The 23,050-nt window shown below is 41.0% G+C and overlaps 2 protein-coding genes across 2 annotated transcripts; one reads left to right on the top strand and one right to left on the bottom strand.

The window, feature by feature from the left end:
* Positions 1-1,911: 1,911 nt before the first annotated feature.
* On the bottom strand, positions 1,912-13,086 carry QDPR (quinoid dihydropteridine reductase; the record flags this gene model as incomplete). The annotated part of the gene is made up of 7 exons (XM_080344009.1): positions 1,912-2,797; positions 4,685-4,768; positions 7,192-7,300; positions 9,620-9,760; positions 11,357-11,453; positions 12,818-12,910; positions 13,000-13,086. The coding sequence occupies 7 exons, from the start codon at positions 13,084-13,086 to the stop codon at positions 2,692-2,694; spliced, it is 717 nt and encodes a 238-aa protein (XP_080200135.1). The 3' UTR covers positions 1,912-2,691.
* A 1,190-nt stretch (positions 13,087-14,276) lies between these two features.
* Positions 14,277-20,181, top strand: CLRN2 (clarin 2; the record flags this gene model as incomplete). The annotated part of the gene is made up of 3 exons (XM_080343401.1): positions 14,277-14,529; positions 19,321-19,500; positions 19,916-20,181. 3 exons carry the CDS (start codon positions 14,277-14,279, stop codon positions 20,179-20,181), a joined length of 699 nt encoding a protein of 232 aa, XP_080199527.1.
* Between the last annotated feature and the right edge of the window lie 2,869 nt (positions 20,182-23,050).

Below are 23,050 nucleotides of genomic sequence, written 5' to 3'. Positions count from 1 at the left end.
GTGGGCACAAGTTGAATGAGGACACTGGGATAGACATCTTTTTTGGAACAGAGGAATTGGTCATGTTTTCTACCATTCTTCCCCCTTCAAGCACGAGTGGAAGAAGGAAAGCTCAGTTGAGGACAATGTTCCTGTCACTACGTTCACATTCCACTCAACATGAATTTTTTCCATCTCATGGGTTTATACAGCTACTCTGTCTTAAAATAACTGTAGCCTTCCATTGAATTAGCTGGTGAGAGCAGCCAGGACCTGCAGAGCTGACCCCTGTGAGGCGCTGAAGCAGCACTGGACCTGCAGCTGCACATGTATAGCGGCACTGCTTCATGTTCAACACTGTCCTAACACATCTGTCCTGCTGCAAGACTGGCACTGGTGCATTCACTCAACATGACATGGAAGGAGATAACTAACCAGGTCAGGTCTGCACAAGCTTAGTGACCCTCTCGCCAGCTCCCCCGCTTTGAAGGCTCTCTCTCTAGTTGACACAGGCAGGGCGCACCTGAAGCTTCTAGGTCAGAACCAAAGATTTGCCTCAGGTTTTCCTACCAGGACCACCAGGTCTTTCTAGTGAAGAAGACTGAATCCATCGAGCTACTGAAATGCACGAATTGCACCTGTCTTTTTTTGAACTTCTGCTCTCTACCAAAATTTAAACCTGGTTCCATTTCCTTCTGTATAATCTCAGAGTTAGCTAGTCACAACATTCAATTTGTTATGACCAAGCACCAGCCATTTATCTTTTCCACTAGGTTATTAATAGTAACATTGGGGTCCACATACACTCACATGATCTATCAAAAATGCCTGAAAAGCCCCTGAAGCCACTAGTAAATAAAAGATTCTCTGCTCATCTCAGTCCCAATTGCTCTGGTATCTTCTGCCAGAGCAAGTTCTGCAAAAATATCCATAAGCCATAGTCTGCTAGGTCCTTAGCCCTGTGCTCTTATACTGCTGTAGAAATGCACATCTGGAATCCCAGCTGTGCTCCCTTGACAATTCAAGAGTTTTATCTGCTCTTTAGGGAGTTTCTGAGGCACAATTCAATAATGTTTGTAAAAAGACACATCACAACTTGAAAGCAACTTGGAAATTCAGCTAGCTTGGCAAAGGGAAACCTTCAAATCATATAAGATGTTAGCTCTTCCCTTTTCCAGATAAATTGAGCAACACCTTTGTGTTTCATTCCTTATCAGCACCTTGCAGTTTTTGTCTGTACTCTGAGCCTGTAGAAATTGCTAGTCAAACACTATGGTTGCAAGTCTTCCATTTAAAATCAAAAGCAGCTTCATGAATCAACAGCTCTCGACTGGTTTCACAGGACATAAAAATTCCTCTCTACACCTTCGCATCCAGCAAAAAAAAACAAGCAAACTGATAGTCATACCAAAAAAAGGCAATCATGCAACCATATGACCATGTTAAAATTGACACAGGCGTATGTGAAGAAAATTGACGCAGGCATAGTGGGAAGAGGGGAAAGATTATCTGACTGATGGTGGTAAATCCTTCCCCAACACTGCCCTGAAATTAATAAAAAAAGTCAAAGAGAGGACATACATACAACTTTGCGTGTTCAATTGTTTTCAAGATGTTCCAAAAAACCTGACAAGACTGGTTCCATGTCCGCCTATGCTCAGAATAGGCAATACTTTCAGTCTACAACCAAACTGTACTTCCACATAACATAGCTGGATTAAAGTGAACCCCAGCTCCAGCTGCAGGGCTGCCTCTAGGCAGGGCTAGTAGCTCTTCTGCACCCCCACCACAGAAATGTATTTTACACAGCACAGTCAGAAAGAAATAAATAAAAAATGAAGTCCTTTGCCATAACTGAACAGCAAGTTCAGTTAAATTGATTTAAATGTTATCCAGATATTTGGATTACAGTGACAGAGACAACCCGGTACATAAAACAATATACATTTATTTAGCACAAAAAGTTCCATATTCAAATATAAATGTGTGTATGCTTTTTCTAGTACTTTTTTGCAGCACTTTGCTTTTTGGAAAAGCAAAGAACCATCACAACTAATGCAAAGATATACTAATCATTTGACAGAACGACTGTTTTATCCTACAATTGCAGGCTTGATAGCAGCTTATAAACTGTAAGGCAAATTAGGAACTTCTTCTCAAGTGAGTAATCTCTGTAAAGATCCACAAACTCAAGTGGAACATTCACAAGAAAAATGTTACGAGACTAGGACATGATACAGGACTGCAATGTTTCCTGTAATTACAGCCAACATAAGATGCAGAGGCAGCGTTATATTCTCAAAGACAGACTACTGCAAGATTCACAGTAAGTTGCCAGAAACACTTAACTGACCAAGAATAAAAAAAATCCAACCATTATATATGCAATTACATGACATAATTCAACACAATTACCATTTCAGAGAAAACAGGTAAGTTGACATGAAATGCTCAGAATTAGGATATCTACAGACTTTAAAGCCTGTGACTTTCATTTAGAGACAATTACTTGATACTTGTTAGTAAACAAATGCTGATAGCTCACAAATGACAGCACAGAAATATTACTTGAAATCTGGTTACTTGAAATGTGGTTCCATTAATGACATAAGTACAATCCCTGGATACAGAAGACCATCCAAGTTATATTGGCAAACAAGATTTTCCACAGCTTCTCCTTTGCTGAAGTTCCACTGTCTTAAGTGACTGACATCAAAGATGTGCTGCAACTAGTTCAGTCTTCCCTCCTCTAGTTATCACCTGGATTAGACTCCCTGAGTTTGGTCGATTCGTTCCTGTTATCCAGTCATAAAAGGTTCTGTTTTAAAATAAACAGATAAAAGAGAGTGAGGAGGAGGAGAAAACTAAATGCTACTACCAGGTATATTGACCGGAAGCATAAAATAAAAGCCTATTACTTTCCTTCTTTTCCTACTGTCCTCCCTAGAGATTTCTCTGTATATTGAAAACTAGCAATGCAATCACTGAATTCAGATCCTCAGAGCCGGACAGAGGCCCAGAGAAATCTGTAGGGCTTTATAGCACACACAAAGAAAAAGCCAGGGACCTAAAACATCAAAGTGGCAAGGTTTTTTTTCAAGTTAAAAAAAAAAAAACATTGAAAAGAGAAAGGAGAGGTTACTTAAGTTGCCTTCATAGTATATATCAGAAACATGGATTTATGGCTAAAAGTGAGTTGCTAAACCCCTTACTCTGCCAACAAGCCACTGTAACACTTAAGTATTTAACTGTGAAAGTGGTCTTCGCAGAAGCACAGGAAGCCTTAAGACATGCAAACTAATGTGGAGTAAGATGGACTCATTCTAGGTAGCACACCAGAACACTCCTTATCAAAACGTAATACAAAATCCTTACTTAAAATACATTACAGAAAGTGCAGCATGTTCTTCAGGTCCATCAACCCTTCCTATACTGCAGACATAGCAACTGCCACACTGCAACGTGCTGCAATCTGACACAATGACTTCTAGGGCAAAAAATTCAAGTGCCATATGGGAAAAAGTTTCCAGCATACTTCCCAAGACGCAATGTTACCAACACTTAACACCACTGGCTGCTTTTATTCCACAGCCAGTGAGATTTTCCGTTTTCAAAGCTGGATTTAAAGTTTACGGAATTAGAACCCAAGAAACAAAACAAACCAATCAATCAAATTCTCCCATAAGGAAAAATGCTTAAAAATTAAAAAACAGATTTATAAAACCACAACATCTGGGTAAGCAGTCTCTGGAGTATAACAAAGATTTTTTTAACATTTTAGGTCAACTAAATTCAATTGATGGGGCCCTTTTAAAGATCCACATCAAACAGCTGCACAGGCTTCTTGCAACAAAAACCATTTCCAACTCTGACAGCCAACTTAAAAAAAAAATAAATAAAATAAAAAGGAAACTAAAGTACTCTGAACAATCAGCCAATTCAGTGTCAGTTCCAAAAGACTTTAAACGTGTAAGAGCAAAGCCCTTTGCAATGTATGAACGCAGATTCATCTTCGTTTTTCCTCAGAGAGACAACAGTTGTGTCCTTATTTGCTTTCTTTTGACAGCTCACACTCTGTAATCTCTGCTACCCCTCATCATATCACAGAAAGCAGCACTTACGCTTCACCTTCTCTAAGCAGAACTAGAAGCCTGCTGTTAAATAAGCCATAGTTAAAAATTCAGCATTTTGCAGTTTCATTCTGGACAAGCCTTTGTGAATGATGGGAAAAAACAACAAACTGTACTAATTTTTTCTAAGAAAGAGCAGGAAATTTGCTAGCTGAGAGAACTGAACTAACATACCATACACTAGGCAGTAAAAAGTTTAAAAGAAAAGAATCCCAAAGTTTACATGCCTATTTGCAGTTTACCTTTAAACCAGACTACTGTCTCCTGCATCTGCTGTCTGCAATTTAATTTATCTATAAGCTTTATGAGATTCTGTGGCCTCCAACTGCTTAAGGCTATCTCCCTTGTTAGAATAACTGGTATAGAGATGCTGAAGTTGATGGAGCTGGGCCAATTTTCTCCAGTTAAGAAGCCTGTGCAATAAACCCAACGTGATTTAGAAATAGAGACAACAGCGGGGTGATGGAGGAAAAAAACATCCAATCCAAGACAGCTATTTAGAACGAACATGCAATGAAATGCAGCAGAGCAAGAAGGACAGTGAGGAACTGCTTAGCTATCACACTGATACTCACTCAACAATGAATTCTAAGGGAGTCCAGGAGCTGAAATCTGCATCAGGCATTGATTTCCTGTTTGCTGGTGTATCTAAGGTAACCCTGTGATTAAAAAAGATAAGCCTTTTATTTACATATCATGTTTCTGATAGCACCACCTGCTTCTATTCTTTGCTGTAACATATGCTCAACTTTTATACCATCTGATATGGATTTCCCTTGCATCCTCAACATTTGTTAACAACACACAGCCATCAGTTTCAGTGTATATCAAAGGCTCCAACCTGTAACCCCTCACCTTCCTGACTTGCTGATGACATCCAGCCTATTAGAACCATCACTCAGCCCACAGCTCCCTTCCCATCTCTCTCATGCAGACAGGGAATGGCAGTAAAATGTTTGTTCACACGTACTGCATGGCACAAGTGCACCAAATCCATGCTTTCAAATAGCCTCATGCCAGCTGCAAATGCAAAGGTTAAATGCACAAGCAAAGTTTTGACTTTGATGATATATATTTACACTTGTACTGGGGTTGCACGGCAAGGTTTTGGTAGCAGGGGGGCTGCAGGGGTGGCTTCTGTGAGAAGCTGCTAGAAGCTTCCCCCATGTCCAACAGAACCAGTGCCAGCCAGCTCCAAGACAGGGCCACTGCTGGCCAAGGCTGAGCCCACCAGTGATGGTGGTAGCACCTATGGGATAACACAGTTAAGAAGCAGGGGAAGAAAACCTGCACAAAAACCTGCAGCAATTGGAAGACAGGAGTGAGAATATGTGAGAGAAACAACTCTGCAGACAGCAAAGTCAGTGGAAGAGGAGGGGCAGGAGGTGCTCCAGGTGCCAGAGCAGAGGTTCCCCTCCAGCCTGTGGTGAGGCAGGTTGTCCCCCTGCAGTCCATGGAGGAGAGGTCCACCTGCAGCCCCGGAAAGGCCCCACACTGGAGCAGGTGGATGTTCCCAAAGGAAGCTGTGACCCTGTGGAGAACTCACGCTGGCAAAGCTTGTGAAGAACTGCAGCCTGCGGAAAGGACCCATGTTGGAGAAGTTTGTGGAGAACTGTCTCCTCTGGGAGGGACCTCAAGGTGGAGCAAGAGAAGAGCGTGATGACTCCTCCCCGTGAAGGGGAATCACAGAATCACAGAATGTTATGGATTGGAAGGGACCTCAAAAGATCAAAGCGGTACAGATGATGTGAGATGAACAGACCACAACCTCCACGTCCTGTCCCCCTGCACTGCTTGGGAGAAGGAGGTGGAAAAATCAGGAGTGAAGATGAGCATAGGAAAAAGGGAGGGGTGGAGGTGGGGAGAAGGTGTTTTAAGACTTGGTTTTATTTCTTCTTATCTTATTCTGATTTGATTGGTAAGAAATTAAATTAGTTTCCCCAAGCCAGGTCTGTTTTGTCCATGATGGTAACTGCCAAGTGATCTCTCCCTGTCCTTATCCTTACCCATGAGCTTTTCATTATATTTTCTCTCCCCTGTCCAGCTGGGGAGGAGAGTGACAGAGCAGCTTTGGTGGGCACCTGGCAATCAGCCAGGGTCAACCCACCACATCGCTATATACACAGATATTAAGGTGTGAACTTTCCACAACCCCCTTACTGAGAAACAGCTGACAATACAAGGTACAACTACCCTCTCAAAAATTAACTGAGCTTTGCTTGAGAACTATCCAAGTGCAGAATGCCCAAAAGTCCAGTGATCTCGGTATCTGTCTGTAAAGCTCTGTAGAAGGTGGTGTTAAGTTTCCAAACACTTTTAATGCCACTGCTCTCCGACCTGCAGAAGTGTGCATGAGAGGGTGTATATGAGAAAAACAAAGCAGGAAGAATTCAGGTGGTGTTCCAAATCCCTTTACAGAATTCTTTAGTCTTAAGTTTTGGGTCCTGAACTAGATACAGATGTGGCAAGGAAAATAATTCTAAATTTTAGCAGCAGAACTGATAAATTTAGACGTAGTAAAGACCTACTACACCATCCACTTTTTACTAGTTTTCTTCATAAAAAAGAAAGCTGTGACAAGCAAATACAAGCTAAACTTTTTCTCACAGATCCTCACTGACCTAATTTTACTGATCATAGATATGCAGCACTTTATGAAGAAGCATCTTTAACCAAGTCAAAACTTATCAAGTAACCCATCGTTCTATTATTATCACACAGTCTAACACTGTGCTGAATAGCTCACCTCATTTTCAATGTTCTGTCTATACCAAAAAAAAAAATATAAAAAATCACATGTTAATGCATAGTTATGGTTAAGCTGATTAAAAGTGAATAAAATTTTAATCTTAACATCCACTACTGTTCAGTAAGGGAAAGGAAAATAATAATTTTTAAGGTGACTTGTATATCATTGTGTTTATATGTTCAAGGTGCCTCCTTTCCCTGTGAAACTGTAAGTAACGCTGAGAAGCTGTTTGTGTACTGTGAACAGGACATTGCAAGCATATACGTGTAACTCTAGGTTAGAGTAGTAATTAAATAAAACAATAAAGGCAGAGGCAACTACGCAACCACTTACGGTAAAACAGCAACAGCAGCAGAACCAGATGGCAAGCCACTATTGGCACCAGCTAAACTCTGACAAAGCTGATGCACTGCTCCTTTGGCCATGCCATAGCAAATCATCCCTAATAATTAAAAACAGGCAAATCAGAGCACAATCAAAACAGCTTTCAATATCATCATCAATATAACAGAACCTCAGATTATTTGATTAATATTACTTTAAGACCACTTACCACAGCCAGGACATAATCAGACTTTTAAAACCTATCAAAACATACATACTAGAAAAAAAAAGAAAAAACAAAAAGCTCTTACTAGACATCCAGGAACTATCACAGAACTCTGTTTACTTAGCACGATAGAATTAAGCAGCTTATCCAGTATATGTAGTTAATGTACCTAAATGTATCCTGAAGGATGGGTGGCTAACGCCACAAATCTAATAGAGCAAGCGTGAGGATGCTCACAGATTTGAATAAGGCAATCATCCACTAATTTTAATATGCCTGAGGTATTTGCAGGTTTGGACCCACTTCTCTCCAGAACTGTAATTCACTTGGTCAGCATCCCAAGTCTGACAGGCCATTTGGAGAAAACTACAAAAAAAAAGCCTTATGGTAGAAAATTACTAAATGAACTGCAGGTAAAACTTCTTCATAAACGCTGTTGCTTTCTAGGCAGGCAGTATTTAGCAGTGTAAGACCAACAGGAATGAGAGCAGAAGGCATACTGGTCAGGTACAAGATGAAGACAATCAGGGTGCTACAGGTCTGAGATGTCTCATGGTATGCATCTGCCAAGCAGTGTAGACACAGGTTACACACATAAGAAAAAAATAAATGTATTTTGTCTACTACAACTGGAAGCCTTTCTACCCATCTATATAACTACACAACTCCTTTTCAATGTTTCTGAGGAAGTATATTCTACCAAAGTTACAAAGGTAATTTTGCATTGCAGAAGTGCTTCCATTATGTTAAATAACATCTGTTTTTATGTGGAGGAATCTCATGCAGCAGTAGCTAACATATTTCATTCTTACAATAAAAATATTTGCATCTCTATCATATTCCCCTCCTGAAACCAAACATTCCAAGTCTTCTTAAACCTTCTCATGCTTCTACTTTTCTTAGCCACTGTCAGACTACTTCTGTAATTTTTTTATTAAATTTTCGGTATTATTCAATTTCCATTATGTGAGTCAACATTTTTGCACAGGCAAAGAAAAAACCACACTAAGAGCAAACAAGAAAAAGATGGTTCCTTCCATAATGGCTGGTACTAACAAGCGTAACAAGTTATATTTGCTAAAGTTGAGTAACAACTCTTTCCCAATTCTTCCTGATGTTAATAAGTTGCATGTGTTTGCCCAAAGCACTGCTGTATTTTTCAGAAAAATCCAGAGTCTTTGAAACCAGCTAGTCCAAAACATGAAAGCAAACCGCTTCAATTCCTGTGTGGTGGTCCCTACCTCCCAAAAACATTCAAACAAAAACCATCAAAGTTTGCCAGAGTTCACATTTTTTCATTTGTATATGGTCAGTCAGTAGTACACAGTAAATTATTTATCTGCTTATTCTCATGAAATAAGCCTTTTATCTTCAGACTATGCTAGATGCAGCTGTGGTCACAGAAGATAAATCATTAACTAGAAAATATAGCATACTTTTCCTGAACAGTTTTAGACACAGCTTTCAGGAACACTCATAAATTTTATAACATTTTAAAATTTTAGTATCTGTGTCTCATCAAAATACTGTTGAAGTCACACTAATACAAGAATGTGAAATAAAGAGCATTTGTCTCAAAACCTTTCCTCTCCCTGCCTGTGGACATGTGTGTTGGTGCCTTTTTTTTTTGTTGTTAATTTTAAATTGCTCCCAGATTTCTTCTTCCATGCAGACCAATATGGTAAGGAGCAAGATGAAAAAACTCAACAAAGTTTGTATTAAATAGCTAGTTGAAGGCAAAGCCAAGGTCAACAAACTTATCTATGCCTGAAGCAAAGGTAGACTGGAATCAGAACATGAAGAGGACAGGCACATTCATCAGAATTAGCTGATTCATCAACAGTGGAAAAAATAGGCAATTAAGGAGTCTGCCTTTTTAGAACACAAATAGATTTAACTTCCTTAAGCACTGTGCTTATAGCTTGCTGTGTGCTTCTTTCTTTGTTATTTTGTGAACACTTTTTACTGTATAATATATTAGCGAAGTCCCTTCCACCAATGCATGTCAAATATTATTTAAATACTGAATGTATCTGTTTGGACTGCAGTTTTAAGAGATGCAGTGTTGCTACCCATAAAATTACACTTTCTGTAAGTGTTTCAGCAGCAATTTTCCATTTGTACTAGATGTCAATAAACTGGGGAATTAAACTGTTGCTTCACAAACAAGAACTCTCAGACTAAAAGATGTTATCATGTGTTGCATTTTACCTGGGGTTCCAGATAAAGCAGCTTGAGCTCCTGTCAAAGTCAAGAGGCCACCTTCTTTCAGATGTTTCGTGGCTAAGTGACTGGAGATAGTCGATGTCCAAACGCTCTGCTTCCACATCAGATCACAGTTTCTGTATAAAGCTGAATAGGAAAAGAATTAGTGAAATTAACTAAAAGATAGAAGACTTCTAATTTCCTTACTGTCACACAGAGTGCAACAGGACTATGAAAACATGCATTTTACCATTTTCTATCTCCACATTGGATAAAGTATCAATTTATGTCTTTTGTATCTCCCTTCTCTTTGAGCTCTGCACCCCCAGCTCTACTGCATATATTCTTGGCCACAGTCTGCTTTCTCACTACTCAAAATAAAAAATAGTGCCATTATCTCTCCATTAACAGTTCAAAGATTTCCAAATACTTTAAACTCCTGTAGGGTTGCTTCGATCTACATCAAGGATCCCAAAACTCTCACCTTAGCCTCATCTCACCTTGTAGTAGCATGATCTGTCTTTTTTCAGAACTTTCTCACTGGCTGCAAAAGAGCTACGCTCCTTTAGTATGCGGACAGAAGACTCCAAGAGATAAAGGAGTGGAACAAAAAATATCTTATCACCAGATTACTTCATAAATAAAGAAACACTCTGTCTGACAGTGTCATGCTGATACGAAATATCAAGGATGCATGCACCTGCACTGTACTAAGCACGCACTCCAGTGTCCCTGCGTACTGGAGTGCAAAGTCTGGTAAGGCAGCCTACCAGGGGCAAAATCTGAATTCTCATCAGTGTTTTATATCATCAATATTTGCATGGGAAAAGAAGAAAAACAATAACTAGCCATGTCAAAGATTTTAGTATTCAGAAAGAACTGTTTCCATGACACAATACAGAATAAGCATAAGTAACATTGTGACATAAGCCAACCACCTATCCCAAGATATCCTGCCACCTTACCAATGACATTACTACAAATCATGCTTATGATAAACCACCTTATTTAAAATATGGTGCATGTTTACAACAATCTAATGTAATGCAACTGTGGTGTGTGTATGCCTTTTCATATTATCTCTCTTTAAAAGTAAATCTTTGCCTGTAATATTCAAACTTGAGGGGGGGAAGAAAAGGACACATTTGCCATACTTACTTCAGCTTTTATTTTCCTTGGATCTCTACAGTAGTAGGTAAAGTATAAAATTTCATTCTGAATATTATATGTTTAAAAGCTTTTTTTTTAAACTGAAGGCTTTTGCTGAAGCATGATCTCAGATCATTAAACAGCTCCTTCCAATACTGTATTGCACAGTAACAGCTCAGAGAACTGCAAGAGGCAATCAAGCTTTTATAACACAATGAATTAGAAAACAGCATCAAAGTTTCTACCCAGCCACAGTCTTACATAACTTGCCTAACACAGGTAACCTTGGCAAAAGTTAGTTCATGGATAATACTGCTGTACTCCTTCAAAATGCACAGTGACATTTTTCTGATGATAACTGGTGCACCAAAAAGTATTACTGAGAATACTAAGCGCTGTGCAAATTTAAGACAGCAAAAACTCAGAGAAGCACTAAGAAGCACTGTGACTCAGCTATTTTGTACTTTTATGCTCACATCCTCTTCTGGACTCAGGATGAACATCGATGTCAAGTATCATTATTACCATGATATCTAAGGATTCGTCTCAGATTTCTTTCATATGTTCAGTGGCATGCATGTACCAAAGGCTTACATTTAGCTTTGGCGCTGCCTCCAGCCCATCCTCCGGCTACACACAAGATTGCATCCACCTTTTCTTCACCAAGAAGTTTTCCAACCTCTGTTGTCACCTTCAACACATAGAACAAAAACATACTGAAAACACCGGACTGATAAGGTAAAGGAGTAAATATCAAGACTGCCTTAAAGTTACTTTTTTTCCAGTTATGTAGCCGAGTAACACAACACACAGCAATGTGAACAGTTGCAGAAAATTAACATTTATGATCTATGAACTCAAACCAAAATTGTGTTGAAAGATAACTACAAAAGAAAGTCAGACTGATTCAAGTCAGATCTTACAGTGTGTGACCTCACTGGAAATAACTGATTTGTGCAGGACTGAAAGATCTGACCCTTACATAATTAACAAAAATTTTTATTATTTATTACTTACTTTTTGACAGGTTCTTCTCTGGGTATGGTGCTGTTTAATATGGGAAATGAAATTCTGGGTTTGACCATGACTAATGGTGCCACTTTTGATGATAGCACAAGAAATTAAAAACTAAAGATTAGCCTTCTTATTGCTTCTATCTAGACCACAACCATCAGTTCAAGTCTGGACCCTAGATTTGAGTTGGTATACTTTTAGGTATCCAGTTTCTTTTTCTCTTTCAAATATAAATCTTCAGAGCTGGTAATGAATTTGTTGGGTACGAATTTTCTCTGCCAAAGTGAAAAGCAAGCAATCCAACAAAAGAAAAAAAAAATCCACTGGTTTTCACAAAGGTTCAGCATTGAAAAATACATTGTAAACATTCTACATTACTCTTTAAGAGCCTTAAGAGTTGCGTAGATATAAAGAAAACATGTTGGCTGAGGATTCAGTTTATCAATAACAGAAATAGGTTCAAAAGTTATAATTAATAAAATAAAGCAAACCAGTTTTTGGCTAGCTTGGATTCTCCCATGTGCACCTTTGCAGAAACCAGTGCATTCTCCAGGGACCCCACCGGGGTTTAGGGCTGGCATGCTTTGAGTATACCAGCTACGCACACACATTTAACAGCTAAGACACTAGAAACCGGTGTTGCATTTTAAGGTGCTCTAATTCATCTTCATTACACTCATCTGATTCAGTCTGCGACTCTTCACACCACCAAGAAAAAAATGATGCAAAACTGCTTTATTTGCTGAACTTCCAAAAGCCCAGCTCAAGCTCCTTCTACATACTCATGACCGCACGCAGTTAAAAGGAAACGATAAAAACAAGCAATGAGCAGGAGCTGGGATCTCCGGGGCCGCAGTTCTGGCAGCAGGGCCGACCCGGCCAGGCTCCCCATCCCCACACCAGCGGCTTCTCGCCGGCTGACGGCCCCATTCCCCACAGCGGCGGCCGTCCGGCGGCACACACGGAGGAGCGAGGCGGAACGCACCGCTGCCGCAGCACCAACGCGCAGGGCCGGCCCAGGAGAGCCCGGCGCGGACCCACCTGCTCGGCCTGCTCGGGGAAGGAGTCGGTCGCCCCCACCACCACGCTGGCATTGGCGTCCTCGTTCTCCGCCAGGTCGATGCTGGCCACCCACTGCCGGGGCGAGAGGAACGGCGCGTTACCGGCCCGCTCTCCCGCCCGGCGGGGCTCCCCGCCTCGCCCCCCCCCGGCCCAGCGCTTACCCAGTTCTTGGCCTTGAAGTACCGCACGCAATGAGAACCCAGCGCCCCCCTGCCCCCGTACACCAGCACCCTGCCTGCCGCCGCCATGCCCGCCGCCTGCCCCACTCCGGTTCTACCGCCGTCTGCCTTCGCCGCCCGGCCTGCGCATGCGGGCTGCCCGCCGGGAGGGGCGGCCGAGGGGCGGGCGCGCCCGGCCGGAGGTGGCGGGGGGCGGGGGAAAGGCAGGTCCTGCCGCTGCCCACCCGGGAGGAACAGTCCCGGTGCCTCTGCCCAGTCCCGGCCTGGCCCCGAGGGCTCAGGTGGTGCCGCCGCGAGACTTTACCTCAGGAAATCCCCCTCCCGCAGCTCCCCCGGGCCCCCAGCGCCTGGGCTGGCTCGGGGCGAAAGCCGGCGGCGATGTGCCGGTGCTGGGCGGGCGGGCCCGCTGTGCCTGCTGCGGGCAAAAGCGGCTGCACGGCGCCCTGCCACCCGGGAACGCTGCCGGGGTTAATTAATCAGTGGTTATACAGATGTCTGCAGGTCTTGAGTAACAGTAACCATAGAACCGCAAGCAATTACGTGAGGTTTTCTTTAGCGCTGCCGGATCGCGCCTGTAGATTGGATTACGTCCCTGAGCGCTTGGGCTGCCAGGGGCTGCGTGCGGCCCGGAGTACCTGCAAGATTCGTGACATCTCGGCACCGTGACGCATCTTTTTTGTCCCTTAGTCCCCAGGCTCAGAGAAGGAAGGGCCCCGAGGCGCAGGGCCGGTGCTGGCAGCGGTGACATTCGGAGGCCGGTGGGAGCAGGCGCCGATAGAAAGCGGCTCAGACGCCGGCAGAATCCTGATGCAAATTCCGTGTATTTAATGCTTTGTACCTTGCACACAGCTATTTACCCACGTTTTCAATAGTCTGAAAAAAAAAAAAAGTATTCTGCTCCAAATTTTCTTCCCATGCTGTTCCAGTAAGGAACTTGATGTCATTTGAGCAGGACAATTAAACCTCCGATGAAACATTAGTCAGGCAATAGATATAGGATTACTTTCTGCAGAAACAAGCATCACCACACTACAGTGTAATGAAGCTGCTACTTGCAACCATTTCAGGATGCTGTCGCAGCAAAACATATTTTTGGACTTGATTCTTCACCGTGCAGATTAATTTCTGGAGCTTCAAAATACAATATGTATTTCAAAATGCTTGCTGTTCATTTGTGGATACTGGAACATGCAAAAAAATGGGAGCCATGCCTGATTGCTGCGGAGAGGCCTTGGAGATGATTCCTTGAAACCAGTAAGATGCCTGGCTGTTTTAAAAAGACCTTATTTGCCTTGGCTTCTCTAATAAGTTTTGCATCTTTTATCTTGATTGTTGTTGCAATGGGGACCCCGAGGTGGATGACTGGAAAGATCCTTTGCAAAACAGGAGCTGATTTGGTCAATGCCACAGATCCAGAACTGGTCAAGTTTATCGGAGAAATTCACTACGGACTCTTTCGGGGTGGCAAAATCCGTCAGTGTGGGTTGGGCGGGAGGCGTTCCAAATTCACAAGTAAGTGAAATTTTGCTTGGATCTTTAGTCTTATGTCTAGTTCAACTTTAAAAGCACTATATTCTTTTTGTTTACAGAACTTATAGAATGCAAATGATTATTATTAAATTTATATTTGTGGCTGACTTGTGATCTTTATGGTTTGGGATCAGAGTGTGAATGTAAAATCTCTATCATTTCAGTCTAGCTTTTTTCTTCCAGTTATGTTCTATGATCCTGGAATCAAGAGGTGACAAAAATCCGTCGGGCTAGATTGAGGCTTTCCTTTGAGTCTTGTGAAGGGAGTGAAAGTCACTTGGAGATGACCCTGTAAATCGCACTTTCCCCTGAACTGACTCTTTCCCGTGCCAAGTGTTGCTCTGCCATCTCTGTCCTTGCCTTCTCTGTCAAACTCCTCACTTTTTTTTTCCTTTAGGCAGTAGAGATTTATTTAGCTGGCCACATTTCTGTATTTCTCTAGCCATCCTAATGCAGATGTCTGCCATAGCAGATGCTTCTAGCTTTATTAACATGTTGAAGAATTTTTTACCTTCCTTTCTGGTAACTTTGGAGAGGCAAAAAATGCGGAACTCTTAAAAGATGTAGAAACACTTATAAATGTATTCCTTTTAACTTAAAATATTTTTCCCGAGGTCTCAAAAGCACTCAGATGTTGATCTATACTTTGGATGATTTCAAGTTTTCACATATCCTGTGCTGTAGTGGGAATTATATTTTGCATTGAAGATATTTAGTTCAGTGTGCAGATCCACTGCACTTAAACCAATATGAGTTGAAGCTGCCACAGTCTCACCCTCTCCCTCGCCCACAGCAATGCTGTCCTGCCCCATCCTTTGCAATAGCTCTGGTTGTTGTGATGAGGTAGTTCAGGAAGTTAGGCTGGCCAAAAAATTCACCTAAAATATAAAGGTTGTTTCCCATAGGATTGTAGCTGACTACACAACTGTGTAAGGACCACTATAAAAACTCTAAGGAGGGTAGGACTGTGTGACTTCATAGGGAATGGAGAACCAGAGCAACCTTAACTCAGATCAGCATGACCAGTTCTTAAGCTGTGATGAATTCAGATTAGTTGCTTTCACAATAACCAAGTGTTGCTCAAGCTCTGTTTGCAGCTGCAACTTTATGACACAGACACAGTTGTCATCCTCAAATCCTTTGTCTAGTGAGTGCAAATGGCTGGCAGACAAGCCATCGAGTCAAAGCTCTCCCAGATCTGCTCTGCTTCTCTTCGGGACATTCAGAAATACAGTCCCAGTACTTTCACTCTATCCTGTCAGAGAGAATGAGGAAAAAAGTAGACAATAATCTTTAAATCTCTTCACAGCTTTCCAGACTTTTTAATAAACTTTCTGATTAATTGCTGTGTAACCTGAGAGGAAGGCCTAATATTCCACCATCACTCCAGACTGCATCAATAAATATTTGCAGGACATGATCCTATACTCCTTAGATAAACTGTCAAGGTTTCAGGCAAGGCGGCAATAAAAGGCTCTTGCTGAAGCTATTAAGAATTCTCCCTGTTAGAACGGCAAAATCGGGTCATTAAGTGCAGTGGGCACAACCATGCATTTAGGTAAACAAGTGTCCCAGAGATTTTCCCTTTTAAATATTTTAATAGCTCTGTCAGGTTTGATAGTTTCACAATATTAGTTTCAAATGGTATAATGATAGTATACAAAGCTGTTAAGTACTTTTGCACAACAGTCAGTAACACTTCTGGGGGTTCTGGGTCGGACTTTTTTTGCTTTGAATGTCCTCCTTAATCGCCAAGCACTCTGAACTTACTGAGGATCAAGACATGGGAGACTTTTCTTGGGGAATGTGTTAGCACAAATGGACTACACAGGCAGCACAGAGCAAGACAGAAAAGCTAGCACCTCATATGCTGCAGTGCTGCAGTAGCTCTGATGCTCTGGAATTCCAAATTGCAATAATATATAGTTACTAGTGCATGGCCTTTCAGTGCGTTAACATTCACTAGAGTAGGCTTCCAGCTGGCACACTCCTTTTTAACTGGGACAGTGGCAGCATGATTCAATTGCCATAATGATTGTCCAGTGCCACTTTAGGCTCCTCAGGGTGCACCATCTGGCCTCTGGATGTGTCCCATACATAGTGTCGCATGTATGTTATACCCATGTGGTTGTTATGGTAGTCTTAGGGCATCTAAATTGCCATAAGATGCTTATGTTTTGACAACTGCATCAAGCCCTAAGAACCAGCTGGGGAAGCCAGGCATTTTGCCTGTGCATAGCAAACACAGCTGGAATGTGTCACGAACCTCCCTGGCAATATCCTTCCTGAGTTCTGTGTACTAAGCCAGGCTCACTGGTCATGTCTCTGGGGCTTGGCTGACAGCCTCAGCAAAGAGGCAAGAGAATGTTTACAACCATCCTATAAACTCTGCTCATTTGTAAGCAAATTAAATTTCATGTGCCTTGTTGTTACACTACCACTTATTTCAGAATAGAATATGCTGTTTTAGTTGGAAGGGACCTACAACAATATTCTAGTCCAACTGCCTGACCAACTGAGGGCTGAGCAAAAGTTAAATGTGATTAAGGGCATTGCCCAAATCCTCTTAAACACGGACAGGCTTGGGGCTGTGAACACCTCTGTAGGAAGCCTATACCAGTGTTTGACCACCCTCTCAGCAAAGAAATGCTTCCTAATGTCCAGTCTAAACCTCCTCTGGTCCAGCTGCGCCACACGTTCTATCACTGGATACCAGTGAGATCAGCACCACTCTCTCCACGTCCCCTCCTCAGGAAGTTGTAGAGAGCAATGAGGTCACCACTCAGTCTCATTTTCTCCAAATAGACAAGCCCCAGTCCTCAGCTGCTCCTCACAGGAGCTTCATCAGCTTTGTTGCCCTCCTTTGGACACATTTGACTACCTGAACATCCTTCTTCAATTGTTGGATGGGGTTTGCCCTGTTGGCTGCCAGAGCACACACTGCTGGCTCCTATGGAGTTGCTGCCCACCAGCACCCCAGATCCCTTTCCGCAGGGCTGCTCTCCAGCCACTCCTCTCCCAGTCTGTATTTGCGCCCAGCAGTGCTCTGTCCTAAGTGCAGAATCCAGCATTTGGACTTGTTACATTTCATCCCATTAATCATTGCCCAGTGCTCCAATCTATCTAGGTCCCTCTGCAAGGCCTCTGGTCCCTCAAGAGCGTCAACAGCACCTCCCAGTTTGGTATCATCAGGAGACTTGCTAATGGTGCATTTGACGCTTGCATCCAGATCATTGATAAATACATTGAACAGGACTGGCCCTAGAACGGAACCGCAAGGAACATTGCTGGTGACTGCATGCCAGCCAGATACAGCCCCATTCATTACAACCCCCTGAGTTCTGCCCTTCAGCCAGTTAAGAAAGCAAGCTAGTTTCTGGCTTTCCATGGCTTGTATGTACTGCTGATTCTCATTTACTTCCCTCCTTTCTTCTTGTTGGAGTCTCTTCTCCCATGTATACCACACCCAACTACAGTCCCAGAACAAGCTACTGAAAAGGTAGAACTGTCAAATCATTAATTTTTGTATAGAATTTGTACAGTATGAAGTTTTCTCCTTAATCTACTAGAATTCTGTCATGTCATGATGACTGAATTGTACACCTGATATTCACTGTGACATGTACCAATTATTGCTGCCTATTTTTTATGTGGCTTGTTTGGATTTTTTTCAGTTATACAACATAGGAAGCAATCCATTTATTTGTTTATAATATAACATAGCATACCTTCTTTCAGTAACTTTTTATTAATTAGCGAGTTAGTTCTTCAAAACATGTATGAGTGTGCAGTGCTGTTACCTGAAGGGCTCTTCTTGATCAGCTTGTATTTTCGGGTTCTTCTCGATCAGCTTCTCTCTTTCATGTCAGCCAGCATTTCACCTACAATTCCCTGCTTAGATTTCTCTGATTGTTACTAAAGGGCTGCAGGATAAACTGAATACTCAGGTGCTCCACACTTCCCTGCTCCTTGCCAGTCTGGCCCTCCAACGGAGTACCTCTGTCTGTGAGGACAAAAGCAAGACAGGTCCCATTCTTTAGAGACAGGTGAGCAACAGGCTGCTGAGTGAGCTCATGCCTACAGCAAAACCTGTGAGCACTTCACCTAAAGCCCACCAACTGCAATACTTCACAAGCTTCCTACAGAGGTAAGAAAACGCTGCCAGATACACAGAAGAGCATAAAGGGGCATAAACACTAGATGAGACACCAAGAAGGGAATCTGAAAGTGGAAACCTGTGGGATTAGGAAGCATGAAATCAGAGATCTTGCTGGAGCCAGTATTAAAGAGAGGAAGAGAGAGAAAGAAGAATAACAAGAGAAAATAAACACAGAAAAGAGTGGTAACTATTTTAGGCAGCAAGGGACTATCAGACTTCAAAGAGATGAGATTAAGGGTATGGGACAGGAATGGGAAGCACAAGAAAAGGAGTTTGGGATGGAGAGCAGAGGTGAAAAAAAGATAGAAAAGAATGCAGCAGATGATGCAACAGCAGAGATAAAGACATTAACACAACCTGATGAATAAAACAGGATTTAAGTCTGAATCCTTATTTACAGACCCTGTGTAAAGGACTATTCCTCTAGTAGAAAATACCTGTTTTGTCTGATGTAGTAACAAATCATGAACTAAGATGTAACTACCTGAACTGATGACCTCTGTAAAGAACAGTCTTGTTTAAGTGTAATTGAGGTTTATAGCACCAGCACAGCATGATGTTTACTGTTGTCAAGAAAAAATACACACTGAATAGATGATTTTTTTTCTTGCCAGTTTTCCCACACATGGTGAAAAAGCTGAATACAGGCCTGCATGTGACGATTATAATGTTCCTCTGTGTGGCCGTTTGCTTTTCTCTGGTCAGTTTTGGATTCTGCATACTTAACGCAATAAAAGTTCCTTACCGGGCTATTAAAGGTCCAGCAGGAGTATGCCTTTGGAACTTCCTTGCAGGTAAAACCATTTACACATATTTTACACCAGTCCCATGCATACAAAATGTTCAAAGTTCCTTCTCTTGACTTACTAAATATCTCAACTTAAATACTTGTGAATAAAATGAAGTTAGTGGTAAATTCTCATCTATCAAACCAGAACTATCAGGTGGCATCTCAGCTTATTGTGTCTAGTCTCAACTTTTCACAGGAGCTGTGAAAGCCAGCCTATAGGCTCTATATCACTGATAAAATTACTTTATTACAAGCACTGGTATGATGTTTGGCCATACAATAAAGACTAAGCATTTTTAAGGTGTTTAAGCCTAAGTCTGTATAATGCTCACTGTTGTATTTAATAAGCCTTCTGAAGCACAACCAAAAAATGTCTTGTTTTGATAACAATGGTGAATACTTCTTTCATTGTGTTGCAGGTGGATTTATAGCACTTGCAGTCACAAGCTTTATGGCTGCTGTGAAACTTCATCACCTCACAGAAAGAATTGCCAATTTTCGGGAAAATGTCTTTCAATTTGTTATCCTAGAAGAACGGTTTGAAGACTGTTTTTGGCTTTGTGTGGCAAGTGCCACAACACATGCAGTAAATTTGCTGCTAATAGCCATTAGTGGGATTAATTTCCCTAAAATTAAGACTAAAACAGAGGAAGCAAATGTTACAGCAGAAGATATCATGTACTAACAATCTACACAAAATCACTTTGGCCAGTGAACTGTCATGATAGAAGCAGCTTCTTGGCTCTTCAGCTTTTGATTTGGATGGATGATTTTGATATAAACATGAGTAAAGATGTCAGTCTACAATACCAGCAATTAACATATGTGGGAAAGTGGGAAAAAACAATGCTACAAATATCATTATTCTCAAAAGTGACCAATATCTGCAGTGAATAGACACTGTTGGCAGTGTTTAGAAAATTTGTATTTTGAGATAATTTAGAAAACAAAGTTGAAACACGATTTCATCAACACCAAGTGTCTTCTTTGCTTAGAAATAAAATATGTACATCACAAATCTTTGATATCATAAGGTTATTTCAAAACAGAAATAATGGTTTACCCATTACCTTCACAGAATTATCTGGAAAATGTTGAGAGGGCCATATAAGATATGTTTGATGATGTTACACTGCATTGAGAAAGAAAACATAATCTGTGAGTCTAAAGTTAAGGGAAAGCACAGGCTAAGTAAGTGTAGAATGTATTTAAAACAGAAATTATTAAACCCCACAAAGTAAAGAATTGAGAAAAGTAAAGTTTGTGGGATGCTAGTAGACTATGAAAAAAAAAATTATTAGCTGCAATGTGAAGGTTTCATTGCAGTTTCTGGAAGTAAAGGAAACAGAATCTAAGTAATAGTGCTTTTAGATAACCTGGAAAATAATAATGACAGATTAATTGTCTTCAGAACCCTGTCAATTCTTATGTCTATCTGAAATAAAGTAAATCAAGTAAAATCAAGTGATGTATGATGAAACTATTAAAATGAATAAAAATGGTTAAAAGGATGGTGCAATACCCAGTACATGGACAGGCAGCAAACCAGCCCAGCCTGTGAAAGTGCCTCAGATGGTAACTGCACAGAACTGCCCAGAAAACCATCCACAGAGGCCTCTGTGGTACCACCACCTGCACCTCCCAGAAAATTCTGAGTGTCTCTGAAGCAGAAGACCTTGAACTGCAGTATAATTACACAAGTAGAAAATGAAATATTTGCCATTTGTATTTGTTCTATGAACATATAATTTAGAAGTAGATCTTATACAGAAAGAATTATACTGTAACACGTAACTTAGCTTTTACTAAATATAATTCTCTTTAGGAAGGGAAAAGGAAGCAGATTTTTAAATCCTCTATATAGACCAATTGCTTCAGAAATGCTTTTCAGTAGTACTAGTAGGCATGTATCACAGCAGATTTTTCATACTGCTTATGAACTTCTCAGTGCCCCCCAAATTTCACCCAAAAATTGTTATTGAGCAAGAGTGATGGGACTACTTAGGTAAGGAGAAAATTAAAGACTTGTTGGACTGGAATCCTGGATAGATCACAGTAGCCCTGAAAAAACCATTAGAGTACACTGTACAAATAAAGAGGGATAGCTGGGCTGATCAGCTTTTGAATTTCTTGTTTGAATCTATTCAACAATGATGCACACTCTGCAGTATTAGGCCCCAAAGATTTCTCACAGCAGATGTATGAGGTATTATGGTGGGATACTGTAGTTACATGGGTTGAATAATCAAACAACATTATCACCCAATGACTGTTTCGTGAATTGTGAGAAAATAGTATTTTCAGTTCCCTTTAGAGTGAACAGAAGTATTATCATGCATGAATTAAAATGAACAAAACAGATATTAGGCTAAACTAAGTTTTCAGTTGCACAGGTTGTCTCAGTTTAAGCACTGCTAAGACACATCTATTTGACAATGCATTTGCCCTGGGAAATTCTGTCTAGAAGGAAAAGGTTAAATGCAATCACACATAGTTAAGATGTACAATTACACAGCACACCTTAAGGTTAACCACAGGTAAGTCTATCCCTTAGACCATTTCAGCATTCCCTTGCACATCATAAAATAAGTCAAAAAAATGTGGAACTTGATATAAGTGTGATCATTGTAGTTATACTTTACCTTGTGTATCCAATCACATGCATGCTCAACATGTGGAAATGAAGACTTATTTGGGGGTACTTTTTCTTTGGAAGCTTTGAAATCCCAAATGAGAACATTTATGAGCAACATCTATGCAGAACTTTCAAGAGGTTATGGGTCAAATCCTATCTTTCCATAAAATTGAAGACAACTTCATATATCCTGAAAATACCCACTTAATTTGTACATGCAGAGTATATAAAAGCTCCATGCAGGATGCAGAGAAGCTAATGCAGCCATTCTTCAAAGATCTAGGAAATTATTCATTGTATCTAAGAGCCTTTCAAAAATAAATTAAGCTAAAAACTAATTACTACTTTGATTCTTTATTATGATTTAATGTTAAAAATGTAATTTTACAGAATAAATCAAAATGGATTCATTTTCCCTCAGTGATTGTTTCTGAGTGCTGCTGTCCTTAATAAGACGTTATTTCTTTCTGTACCACTTAATGGAAAAAGCGGTGAGGTGGGAACTGCAATATACAGTTACAGAGAACAGGCCCAGCTTTCCTTCATCATGTTCTGCTGATGTAACAGTGTAAGTCCAGTTACAGATGTATGGAAAAACAAACTAATTGTTATACACAGTGTTGTAAGATGTCAGATTATGACACATAAAGAAAGTTACTTACCGTTCATGTTTTATAATTCGGGAGCGGGAGGCGGGGGGCGGGAGGGAGGAGAAAAGGAACAACAAAATAATCTGGGTCACTTGACATTAAAATCCAGTACATGATCAATGCCACTGAAACTCTGGCTCTTCATACTGATGATAATACATGTCAGAAAACTCCAAACAGTTCTTTTCCATACAGCGATTTTGCTAAAGCAGCATAGATCTACTTCTGACATTACACTGATGACCCGGTACTCTGGTGTGAATTTTCCT

Source organism: Nesoenas mayeri (genome assembly GCF_963082525.1).
Source record: "Nesoenas mayeri genome assembly, chromosome: 4".
NCBI classification, from domain to species: Eukaryota; Metazoa; Chordata; class Aves; order Columbiformes; family Columbidae; genus Nesoenas; species Nesoenas mayeri.
This window is presented reverse-complemented; position numbering and strand designations above follow the sequence as displayed.